Source organism: Neolamprologus brichardi, chromosome 17, assembly GCF_056152115.1.
Source record: "Neolamprologus brichardi isolate AB-2024 chromosome 17, ASM5615211v1, whole genome shotgun sequence".
In the NCBI taxonomy this organism is placed as follows: domain Eukaryota; kingdom Metazoa; phylum Chordata; class Actinopteri; order Cichliformes; family Cichlidae; genus Neolamprologus; species Neolamprologus brichardi.
This window is the reverse complement of record NC_142120.1, coordinates 14,032,455-14,045,950: the sequence shown is the minus strand read 5'-3', so window position 1 is coordinate 14,045,950 and position 13,496 is coordinate 14,032,455. Positions and strand designations below refer to the sequence as shown.

The 13,496-nt window shown below is 38.8% G+C and overlaps 1 protein-coding gene across 4 annotated transcripts in view; it reads left to right on the top strand.

The window, feature by feature from the left end:
* anks1b (ankyrin repeat and sterile alpha motif domain containing 1B) overlaps positions 1 to 13,496 on the top strand; it is a 271,727-nt gene that overhangs the window by 142,126 nt on the left and 116,105 nt on the right. For all 4 annotated transcript variants that reach the window (XM_006780780.3, XM_006780779.3, XM_035906771.2 and 1 more), the window contains exon 11: positions 1,003 to 1,159. In XM_006780780.3, the coding sequence (XP_006780843.2) occupies positions 1,003 to 1,159 (157 nt within the window). The remainder of the gene's footprint in view (positions 1 to 1,002; positions 1,160 to 13,496) is intronic.

Genomic DNA, 13,496 nt, shown 5'->3' with positions numbered 1-13,496 from the left:
TAATGTATGAACTCTGTCCTCTTTTTCCTAGTGACTCCTTTCCTCTTTTATGCATAAAATATTTTCACGCCATGTGATCATACCCTGAAGCTATTGTACCATCAGAAGATCAGCAGCCTGCTCTCTCAACATTTAATAAGTTGAAATAAAGCTTTTGTATCCCCTTGTATGTTTGTACTTCAAGGTTAGGGTTTGGTTATCCTATCCTATTATTAAAGAATTTTGATCACGTTCATGAGATTCGTCACATTAAGCCTTCAAACATTAAAGTAAAAACTGCAGTAATGTTACAGCAATTATATGGGAGAAAAGTTGTCTCTTTTGTGTTAAGGAAAAGCTCCAGGAAAGCCTTGTCGATCACATTGAGGACAAAAGCCCAAAGTGACTTTCGGATTTTAAAGAAACGAGGAAACTTCAAACTTTTCCCAACCTTTTATTTTAAGAGAAGACTGGCCTAAACCTTTGATGATAATCCAATTGTGTGAACACGGTTGGACTTCAATGATAGCCTTGAGCTGAACTCGCATTACTGATCTGATGTGGTTATTTTCCTTTGTTGTTTGTAATGAAGCACCTCAGGCCAAGGCAAAGAAAAAGAACTTTAGCCTCTTAACAGACCTCTTTTTGTCTTAAAAAAAAAAATCTGCCCTCTCTTGCTTTTAAAAAGTCACAAAATAAGAATTCCTGGCTGGACTCAATCAGAGGCTCCTTCACTTCCCTTTTTAAAGACCATTCATTAACATGACACATCATCTATGGGTCTCTGGAAGGGTATAATACCAGTTTGGCTGAAGTACATAATTAATGATGTAATTAGTGGTGTTTGTCTTATAATGAATGGAGTGCGGCTGGTAGCTTCCAGTGGAATCATTTGAATAAAACATGTAAAATTATGGTGGGGTAAAGAAAAACAGCTATCAGATTTTTCTTGTTGGTGGCTATTATGATATGTTTAACAAACTACCCTACCATTTCTCTTTCCGTTTTTTTTCTCCCTCCCAGGATTCAAAGCGTTCGGCAGAGATCGTCACTTCTCCTTCGCTGGATGTTTTCCTTCCAGAAGACGAGGACAACCCGTATGAGTCTGTGACCACCGCTGTCACACGCAAACCCTCCTCTCTTGACATCAATCAACGACTCAACGCCTGTCCACGCAATGGTAGGATAGCTACACATGTATCTGGTACCTAAAATACTAAAACAGTCCTGTAACTTGCATTTATAAACTTAGGTGTCCTTTTATTTAGGTTATGTAAATATAATACTTACTTGAATATCTAAGACTTTAGACACATTATTAGATACACCTTGCTAGTACCAGGTTGGACCCAAGTTTGCCTTCAGAATTGGCTTCATTCTTCATGGCACATTTTCAAGTACTGGAAACAATCCTCAGAGATTTTGGTCTGAATTAACATGATGCTACACATCCATGATGTGAATATCCTATTCCACCCCTGGAATCTGGTGACTGTGCGAGTACTGTGTACTCATTATCGTGTTCAAGAAACCATTTTGAGATGATTTGAGCTTTGAGAGATGGCAAGTTATTCTGCACTGTGGTCACAAAGGGATTTACACAGTCAGCAACAATACTAAGGTAAAAAACGTTCAGTTTGGGCCCAAAATGTGCCAAGAAAATATCCCCCACACTGTTACACCACCACCAGCAGCAGCATGAACTTTTGATAAAAGGCATGATGGATCCATGCTTTCCTGTTCTTTACACCAAATTGTGCCCATGCTGAAAATGAGACCCATCAGACCAGGCAGCAGTTTTTCAATGTTCTGTTGCGCAATGTGAATTGAAGGCTCAGTTCAAGGCTTAGCTGGCAGGAGTGGCACCTGGTGTTCAAATATGCTCCTCTGCATTCATTGGTTGTACATAGTGGTTATTTGAGCTAGTGCTTTCTTTCTATCAGTTTGAAGCAGTCTGACCATTCTCTTCTGTGCTCTTAACCCTCTCAGGCTCAAATTAAACTTTTTGTTGCTAATGCACAACCAAGTCTTGCAGTGGTACTTCTGAGTAAAAAAAAACCTCATAAAATATGTATGTGGGCTAATCAGGTTGTTAGTTTTTAACTGTTGCAAATCAGCAACGCCTGCCTCGAGAGGGTTAAAGCGTTACCAAGAGTGCTGTCACTGACTGGATATTTTCTCTTTTTTTAAGCCCATTCTCTTTAAGTCCTTGAGATGGTTGTGTGGAAAAATCCCAGTAGATGAGCAGTTTGTGAAGTACTCAAACCAGTCTGTCTGGTGCCAACAACCATGCTGTGTTTAAAGTCACTTAAATCATTTTTGGGTCCCCATTCTGATGCTCTGTTTGAACTTGATGTCTTAACCATGTCTGCCTGCCTAAATACATTGAGTTGCTGCCATGTGATTGGCTGATTGGATATTTGGGCTAGAAAGTAGCCAGTAAGTGTAGGTTTTATTTAGGGGTGCAACAATACTCGTATTGATATTGAACCGTTCGATACAGTGCTTTCAGTTCGGTACGCATATGTATCGAACAATACAAAATTTTTTATTTATTTTATCAACTTTTCTTCTGATGATGCTGTCTGTGTTGAGCGCTCAGTGAATCTGCGTTCGACTACTCCGCATAGGCTGCACTGTTGAATGCAGACCCACTGAGTGCAGCGCAAGCTAGCAAGACAGAAGTTAAGCTCTCCTTACAACATGGCAAATTGAACCTCCCCCACCCTCATTCAGATCTGGCGTTTGGAACTATTTTGGTTTTCATGTGAAGCATGACCCTGATGGTAAGCACGTCATGGACAAAAGTAAAACAGTATGTCGGATGTGCCACGCAATGCTCAATTGGTGGGAATTAGTGCGTTAGCGCAGTTACCTTGTTAACGTGTTGAAGCCATCCAGCCCCACGCACGGGGCGATCCGCGGTAACTCGTTAACTGAGATTTGCTGCGTTATGGCGTTAATGTCATTTTAACAAGATTAACGCTGACAGCACTAGTGGGAACACAACGAAAATCACTGCACATTTACGCCGACATCATCCTAGTGCAAAGACAAGTGGAAGCAGACAAAAACAACAAGCACGCATGTTACAAACTTTACCCGAGTCATTTAGACAGCCGTTAGCATATGATTCACCTTATGGGGACCTGATATGTTTAATATGCTGAAAAAATATCGAACCATGACACCAAAGTATCGAACCGAACCGTGAATTTTGTGTATCATTGCACCCCTAGTTTTATTGTTAAATTATGTTTTTTTTTCTCCTTCTGATAAGACTTGGCCCCTTTATAATTGACTTGATTTTTATTGAATTGATTCAGTCGTCAGGGTGTTATCGTACAGAAAATGTACAGTCTGTCACTGCAGAAAATCTTAGAATGGTCCTAGAATAATTTGACAGTGGAACATATGCTACGTTCAAGTACAAGCCATGATCCATATGAAAATCCCACTGCTGTGAAGATCACGACTTCAGTAGCAGAAACGAGCCAGCTGAAAGCCAAACATATTGCCTATTCAACATGAACACACAGTTTTATGGCAGTAAACAAGTGTGGAGACAGTGGGTGAGAGTGAGAGCAGCAGTGTTTGGGATACATGCATTGTTAAAAATATGGTGGCTTTTGTTGGTCTTCATTTATTTAAGGCAGCTTAGCTGATTTTTAAAATTGATTACCGGGATAAGATGTTAGTATCAGGGTAATATACAGATGAGGTCTGAGTTTCTATTTTACTTTTCCACTCCCAAGTAATAATTAGTTCCTAAAACGTACTTTTAATTTGTGTACTTCATTTTCATCCTGTCTTTATCACCTCATAAACATCACCTTAAAATCTTTATAGATCCTGCTGCTGTCCTCAAAAAGCTTGCCAATGAATGGAACTCAATATTTAATTGACATCATATCAAAAGTTGAAACTTTAATTTAAAATATATTCCCAAGTTAGAATAGAGGCCTGTTTATCACTGTGCATGGAGAGCAGATGCCTCTGTTGCGTAAACAAAATCTTTTTCTCAGCCTTGCTTTGTATATAATTTCAACAGCTCAACAGCTTAGGACTGCCTTCCTTTCATATTACAGAGGTTTTCATTGCTAGATTAGCACCCACAGTCTGTTACTGTTACTGTAGTTTAAATCTACAAAAAAAAAGTGGGTTGGAGCAAATTAATAACTAATTATTATCATATGCAAACAGTTGCTCGTTTACATCCCTAAATATTGAGGTTCCTTTTAGTCTAGGAGCAGGTGGAAATAAATATTTTATCCGTGAGCTAAATAACTGTTTCTGCAAACAACTGAAATAATTAAAATGCATTGACTAGGGTTCATTGATAAATACCTAATGGCATCTTCCACATTCAATATTGACATTAATAGAAAGTGGTCAGCTGCTAGATTTGGGTGTTAAAACGAAATAGTTGATGTAGAATATTGATCGCGTTGCATCTCTCTCTTCCACAATGTATCTTCTATTCTGTCTTCTGCCCATCACCTCAAACTGCTGATGTCAGATGGCTGCCCCTCTCTGAGCCTGGTTCTGATGGAGTTTTTTTCCTATTTAAAACGGAGCTTTTCCTTCCCACTGTCACCAAATGGTTCCTCAAAAGTAGTTGTTTGGTTCTTGGGGTTTTCTCTGTATTATTGTAGGGTCTCTACCTTACAGTCTAAAGTGCCTTCTTGTGATTTGGCGCTGTGTAAATAAAACTGAATTGAACTGAAAGTGTATTAATGATTGCTAAAAAATCTTCTTCCAGGCATGGGTGTACTTCTTGAGAAGAAGTGCAAATATTGTATTTGCACTACTCTCTGAGTAACTTCTAACTTCTTTCAGTCTAAAAATGCGTTTATAACTAAAGCAACCATTCAGTGATTTATACCTGATACCTGATACCTTTTCACTGTCATCCACACTGTTTTCTAATCTGTTTCTAGCATGAGCTAATCCCTCGGCCTTTGACCTTTCAGTCAGTTCTGTTTGCTCACCGCATGTTTGGTCTGCGGCGTTGTGCCTCTGCACCCACGACAACAAACACCCACGGATGCATTCACCCCTTTCACTCGACTACACACTGCTGCAGGTTGTCACGGCAACTGCATCACCGGCTGGTGAGTCACCTGAATGTTGCCATGGGAACTGTCTTGCTAGTGACACCCCCCTCCCCACCACTCCTGAGCAGAGGAGCAGCGAGAGGCTACTGTAGAGCCTTGTTTTCTGTGTGTTTGTCCCGTGCTCGACTGTTGGATCTTGCTCATCATCGACTGTTTGAGAGTTGAGAGTTGAACTGTCAGCACACGCTCTAGATTGTGCATGTGCGCGTGCATATGATAGGTTATTTGTTTTATGTCAAAGTGTTTTTGGGTGGAGAATTGCTCCACTGATGTAAAGGAATAGTGTGGGTGTTGTATTTGTTCTCATCTCTCTGAGTGCTGTCACCTGGCCAAATGAGGGAAAGAGAGCCACACAGACAGATTGGGAATAAGACTGAGATGTGAGGCAGAGCTGACTACATATCTATAGTATAGGTAAGCATGACAAGAATTACATATTCACCTATAACATAGAGATAGTTTACATATAACATGGATAACTCCTTCCAGGTATCAGATAATGTGTTAATCCAGATAGACCAAAGGTAAGAAAGACACTGAGATGGACCATGAACAGGTTATACATTCAGTAGAGGAAGTCAAAGGTTGACTCAGGCTGAGCCATCTCCATGAAAATGACACAGCAGGAGGGAAAATCCTGGATTCCTGCTCTGAGTCCAGTCACGTGTCAGCCTAATTGGACATGGGTGTGAGTCAGTCTCTCTTTATCTGTCTCTGAGAGGAAGGATGTGGTGATCAAGGAACATGAGGAGGAAAGGGCTGAGATGAGAGGAAAAGGAAGAGCAGAGTGGGACTTGGTGCAATACACTGCAAAAAATTTGGTTTGTTCTTTGGTGTTATCATATTTAAGTTACTGTGTGGAGGTTTTGGGAAAATACTGAATAAAAGTTCACTACAACCACTGTATTTATTGCAAAAAAGAGCTTTAACAACAACAATAGCTACCAATGCATAAGTTAAGGAACAATGTGTTGTGATTTCTAGAGGGATAGACAGGGGTTAGAGTTAAAGAGCTGCCTTAAATTTAAAGATATAGTTTTTTGGACAACCAGAAGTTTTTCTATACCATATGTGGTGTAGGATTGTGAAATAGTTTAACTCTGGAATTAAATTAATGTCCAAACATGACATTATAAAGAAATAATTTCCACAAGGTACAGGGATTTAGAAGGATGCCAGTCACTGGATGAAATAAAAGTTCTGTATAGATGGTTTATAAAGGCATTATAAGATAATTACTCTTTTTTTTTTTTTAAAGCCACATCTTATTTTAAATACTGTTTTATTATCAAAAAAGCATTTATTTGCTTATATGTTTTAATAAAATTGTAATGAGCCTGTTAATGTTGCCAGCAACATTAACAGGTTAGGCCTGTTTTCTGACCACAGTAACAACGGCAGAAGAGACAATTTTTTAACAGCACTATAAAAAGTTCTGGTTCAAGATTTGTTCAACTAGGGACACGAAATGAACGCTACTGCCTCAACATAAAATCTCCACACAGACGGATCAGATGTTACATGTGCATTTACAGTTTGTGAAATTGTGTCACAGTCAAAAATGGTGCATAATTACTAGCCTATATTGTGCATCTGAAAAATCCTGCTCTGCAATAGAAGCAGAATTTTTAAAGTTAACATCATCGGCGCCTGTAGTGGAAAGCAGGTATCTGAAAATAGGAGCATTTCATAAACTCATATTTAGAAAATGACAAAGAACTTATTGCAATTTTTTTAATATTTAAGTATTACCAGAAACTTGATCTTTCTAAAAAGGTTCATTTGGATTTGGTTTATGGTGTCATACATACCTGGGGAATATTACACTCCTGAGTGTCCATATTCATAGTGTCAGAGTACCAGATATTCATCCTAAAAAAATTGAAGGGTCTAGCTGGATATTTTTTGTAGTGTAAACCCTGCCTGATAGCCACCTGTCTTGTTATTGCTGGTTAGTGGTCTGCAGGTGTGGGCTGCTGCAGTCTCACAGTTGAGGAGGGGAAGATGCTACAATACACTCAGAAGCTTCAAAGAATCAGGGCGGTTTTATCAAAATTCATCTGCTGACTGTCACTCAGCCTAGCCGCTACAGAAACATCAGGGGCTTGTTGTCACTGAGACTGCCATCCCAAACAATTTCCTGCATTTCATGTCTTGGCTTCTTGAATTCCTCACCAACCTTTCATCTCTTTTTATTTTACTTTTAACTTTATTTTTTTCTGTCTCCTAAAGCACTTGTCAAGAGATTCTCCACAGAGTGTTAGAGGCGCAGTCCTCCTTCTGATGCTGCGGTATTCATGGAAACGCGGTGTCCCTTTGCACAATATGCCCTCTGATATGAAAACTGTCACTTTTGACAATGAAGAGGCTGAATTATTTTCTTTATAATGCAAAGTACATGGAGTATATAGTTGCGCATGTAATCCTTTTATTCTTCGAGTCCTAAGGCAAGTCATTTTTTATTTTATGTCAGGATTATATTTATTCCTTTCTGATAGAATTTCCTCTGTTTCAAATGAGAGAATACATTTCTGCTGCACTGTTTGCCTGCAGATAGATTTAATGTACATTTGTCAGATTTGTTTTATTCATTTTTACATGTATACAGATTCAGATAGAAATACAACTGCTTGCCAAGTGTAAATTAAAACACTCATGCAGAGAATGGAATGTAACAAGCTAGTAGGAGAGGCAGAAACATATCTGGTGTCACTTTCAACCATCAGATGTCTCAGTTTTCTTTTGTGCAGTTTCTCAACCTTAAATTATTCTTTTTTTGTTTAGTTTTTGCTCTGCTACTAAGAAGCACATTTATTAAGTTACTCAGTATTTGTAACTGTGACATTTAACCAGTTAAACAGTTCTGCAGTACTGGTAATCGGTTTAACAATCAGTAGATTTGAACTCCAGGAATGCTGCTGTAACAGCCCGATTGCAGAAACGCACAGGAGCACTGCAGGTAAAGTGCGATCCTGCAGATAGGAAAACAGGCAGCAGAGTGGTGAGGAGGGACCTGCGAGCGAAGCTTCCCAGCTTCCAGTCACGTATGGAGCAGACAGGAAGTACAGATTGTTGCCAAGCAGTAAGAGCAAAAGTGCTTCTTTTCTGCTATTGACTGACTTCTCCCAAGATAAATACACACTTGGTGTTTGTACCTATGTATGTGCTTTTGTATGTGTATAATACTTCACAGTCCTATATTTATATACAGGATCTCTGTAAACTTTCCAATGACAAAATCAGCCAATAAACATGCAGGATGGGTATCTTGAATTTCTTTGAATTTTTCTTTGGTTTGTCACCTCTTGAAGGAATTTGTAATACATAATTGTAATTATGAAATACGTTCATTTGACCAATTTTACCCTGGATCCTCAACTGCTTTCTATTGAAGCATGTTTGTGCAACTGAAAAAATTGTTTTCCATTCACAAGTTAAAATTTTGGGATACGATCGGAAAATTCTGAATTAGATGTCTGAAAATTTCGACATTTTAAGTCAAACTTCTAAGAAAATAACTCCAAACTGGAGATGAACCTTTTTGAGTTATTAAGTTGACATTTTGAGATAACTCAAAATTCTGACTTATGTGTGGCAAATCTTAAAACACAATACGTTTAGAATAAGGCGACACAGGAATCATCATAGCTTTGACCTCAGAGGTCAACGTTTTGGAAAATCATCTCGGATTTTTTAATTTATACTATCTGGTCTTTAAGTGATGATGTGATGAATCCGGTGTTTATTAAGGCTGTTGTGTTTTTAACATGTTTTAATGTTTTTTATCTTGTTCTATTTAATCTCAACAAGCCTTTAAAAACAGTCAGTGATCACTGTCAGCCTCTCTCAGTTTTTATTGCCGCTAGCCCGTGCATCAGTATATGAATGACTAACCTCGTATTGTGGATGGATTATCTATGTTGTTCTCCTGACTGAAGTTTGGTCTGTTTACAGCATCCTGCCATGCAACTGCATTTGTCCCTAACCATCTGGAATCCTCGTGTCAACTTTTATCGAGTGGAAAAAAGTTAGCGTTCATCCTCCAGCTTCACTGTGTTTTTGCTAACATGGCAGTGCCGCTAGCGATCACGTAGCACATCATTATATACCAGCTAGCCTAGGGTGACCATATTTTGATTTCCAAAAAAGAGGACACTTAGCTCAGTCATGAAGAACTTGCTTAAAGAAACATATTTAACATATTTAAACGATGCCTTCTCTGTGCGGTTAATTAATTGTGAAATAAAATATGTCATATAGGCTTTTACAAGTCAACAAGTGCAAAAAAATAACTTAAAAACCTCTGGAATTAAATAATGCTACAGAAATAATGCCTCATCTGCATAAGAAAAATTACCAGTACTAGGTCGGTATGAGGGCTGGACTGGGACAAAAAACTGACCAGGGCATTTTGACTAGAGACCGGCCCACTAGGTATTATAGGAAAAGCCATAAAGCCTTTGAATTAAAACGAACGCTGTTGTGACAGTGATTTGCACTGTCTTGTTGGTATATGTATGATTTCTATACATTTTACATCAGATAAAAACTTAGATTGTAAGATTCAGTATTATTTATTAAAAGCTAGACATTTTAAATGAGAATAAGAAAGAAAAGTATTTTTTTGTGCCCCCCTTTCCCTGTTAATGCCCTACCTGGCCCCCTGGCAAAACTTTGCTAGATCCGCCCCTGCACAGTTACCACCTGTCAGCTACTTAGAAAAGGATCCTGGTGTTATTTGTCTCTCAGAAACATTCATAACTTCCCTTCAACTCATTCATGTCACCTTAAAGGTAAACCTGTTTCTCCATCACCTGTTCAGCTCTGACGATTCAGTAAGGACATCTCCTGGTTTTATCTTCATGTTTCCCTCTCACCAGATAACAAAACCGATATCATATCACTATCAGTAACATCATATCACCTGCCCAGCTGTATAGAAACTCCGTCATGCTAGCTAGTACGCAGTTATTGTAACTGACTGTAAAAAGTCAGCACAATGAAAGTAAACTACACCTAAACTTGGTTTATATCTGACCCAGATAGACTGCAGGTCATAACTTCTTACCTGAAGTGAACTTTCAGTTCACTTGACACTCATCCACCTGCTGGGTCTGTGGAAACTCCGCCATAGACACCACCAAATAACTGAGTTATTTTTACACACCAGCCAGCATCTGGCCAATCCACCACCTTTCATTGTTTATACCGTTACAAAACAACAACAACAAAACCATCGGCTGTAAAAATGAAAAACCACCATCGGCCCACCGGGCAAATGCCCAGTATCCCCGATGGCCAGTCCAGCTATGGTCGGAACAAGGGAAATTTCTTTTGCAGTTCGTCTGAAAAGATGCACTTGCGCTTTGGGATCGTTTAAACATCATTAGTCGCGTTGCTGTGCCGCTGTCTGTCTACAGCGCACAGCAAAGTGGGCTGTAGACAGTGAACCTCGTTACCTGAAGCTGTTCGATCCACAAGCTTTTGTCTAACAACAGATGTGTAAGCAGGTTGAGTGAGAACTTTTTAACCATACTGTATATCTGCTGCTTTGTATGGAGGTGTATGTCAATGTTAAGTTACATCATATTTCATTTTAAATTTCAGGACACAGAAAGTCACACGAATTCTGATTTGAGGGTTCACACTGAGGTCATGTGAAAGTGGCCTGAGGCAGATTGAAAAGATTAGATTTCTGGCTGCTCTGAGTCACATATGAGGAGTAAAAACTAAACAAAGCTCAGATTTTGGTCCTTTTTATCCCGCAGTGTGAGCGCAGCCTCAATCTGAGCTTGAAATCTGGAAGGTTAATATATAAAGATTTCTACTTCATAACAGTGTTGATATTCATTATTTTCCCCTTATGTTACAGAAAGAGGCAGTTTTAATGATGGTCTTGTCACAGCTATTAACGCCATGCTTCATTTTTAAATGAGTTCACATTAGCAAGTCACAGGTATGCACACCGCAGCCCTGCTACCTGACAGGTTAATGAATGAAGTACTCGGTCTTTTAGTTTCTTACTCCCCCTCCCATATTAACTTTCACCCTCACTGCTCTCTGGTGGATAAAGCTGTGATGTTGCTGCGTCTCACCCCATTTATCGCACTTTGGTTGGCACTGGAGGCTTAGAGTGGCTAATGGCACCATGTACTAGCCCAGGGCTTCGCCATTAAAAGGGTCGAGGCCCATTGACTTGTTGAAAGAAAGGCAATAACATGTCTTCCTCTTTGACACCCAGAGGAAATTGCTGTTGATATGGTCATACACTTTTCTTTTTTTTTTTTTAAAGTTTCTGGTCTTAGCTTTACATTCAAGCCTTGAGTTTTCTGTTGACTTACTTAGATTTGGTTGTTTCTGTTATATAGTTCTGTTTGCGCTCTATTGTAGGAATAAAGAAGACTCTCTGGCTTTTCCATTCCATTCCACTTTCAAGATCAACAGTGAGTTAAGATCTTTAAATACTTTCTGACTTCCCTATTGTGGAGGCTTATCTTACAATATAATCTTTAAAACATATAATTATTTTCTAAATGTTGTAGGTATTCTAGTCAAAAACATTACTAAAACATTTCGATTTGGGATTTTCTTCAATATTTATGCAGACATTATGTTTATATGGGGCTCACAGAAGACTCATTTCATGCCCTCAAATGGTGATTCCTGTAGTGAATCAAACCTTTTCTTTTTCTTTTTTTTTTTTTGCCTGTCCCATTTGGTTCTTTAGCCATCAGAATTGTTGTCTGAAGACCAACAAGGATACCCAATGGATTTATTTTGCCAAATGGATCATCATGGCATTGTCGTATTGGTCCATTTGATCGACCTTTGTTTTTATTACTTATTTTATTTTATTTTCAGTTGTTACAGACGGGACAGACATGAGTGAGGGATAGGAAAGGGAGAAAGAAAGAGGAAGGAAAAGCAAAACAGAAGGGGAGAGGGACAGTGCGAAAGGGGGAAAAAAAATATCTCCTGGATCACCTGTTGAGAGAAAAAGAATAGAAAACAAGCAAAAAAAACCAAAGCAACATACTAAACACAACACCATCGCATTAATCTAGCTAAGTGTAAACAGCAGTAAATACTAAATATTGAATGTTGTTGTGCAGCACGCAGGACAGACAGCGCACAATGTGCTTTGAAGTAGCAGCCAAGAAAGGTGTGATTTAAGTCTACGAACAGTAAACACCCGTGTGCACACCTGTGTGGATCAGCGCGCTTGTATTCAAAAGGTTTCCCCATGTAATGGTCTGCAAGAGGATGTAGAGAGCCATAGCCCTGTCCCCCAGGGCATGAAGCAGGCATGGAGGAGATCCAGGCCCCAGACATCCAGAGGCCCCAGAGTGCGAGAGCCCAAGGAGGACCACCGGAGGGGCATCAGTGCCACCTTCATGGGAAGGGCTGAGGATCCCCAGATTCAGTAGTGAATCAAACCTTATCAACTTCCTGCTGGAGAAACTACTCAGCATGATGGACAATCTGCCCTATGCCGTGCATGCCTCCCTGATTGGTCAACGTAGCACTCATAGCAAAAGTCTTATTGGCCCAAGGTGTAGGAATGAGCGGTAGAGGAGATCCTTTCTACTACTGAGCTATAGTATTAGATGGTGTAACTTGATATTTTATAAATCTACACATGCACATCAACATTTTATCATATTATACTCTTACTCCATCCCATCTGTTCATTACCAGATGGAAGGATTATTATTACTACACCATCACATGCGATTTATTTTATACTGCATTTGTTAATAGCATTAATCTAATTAAAATTTTAAGCCAAATTTCTCAGAGGTAAGATACTGTACATGTTGACATGTATTTTATTTATATGCATATTTATTCCACTAATTTTTCTTGTTTTATAGTAGCTGTGCTTTATAATGCTGTTTTTTTAAAATGTATTACCTTGGTTTGTATTGGAAACATTTATGAAATGTTTGGAATATAATAACTTACAGACATTATAGTTTGCATCCAAACATGAGGTCACATTTGGCGTCTGATCTCACTTTTACATTTCAACTATTTTTTTAAGTTGATCCCTAAATAATGTTTCTATAATCAAATATCTGACGTGCTACCATTATATGATTTATACTGCATGACAAACTTCTTAAAGTACATTTAAAAAGAAAGAAGACAAAATGAATATATAGAAAATATAATACTGTTCCCATAAAGCTAAATATTGCCCAGAGAGTGAGCTGCCTTGATAGAGGTTTGCATGCTGAGTGCTCTTTGTTTTTGCTGTTTTTGCTATCTGACTCTGTACACTGTTGCGAAATCAGTTTTACCCCGGTTCGTTTTATTCCTCGAAACTTCCAGAGACGGCACCGGAACTCAGTAGTTATTTTACAAAACCTTTATTCATCTTTATTCATCTTCATTTAA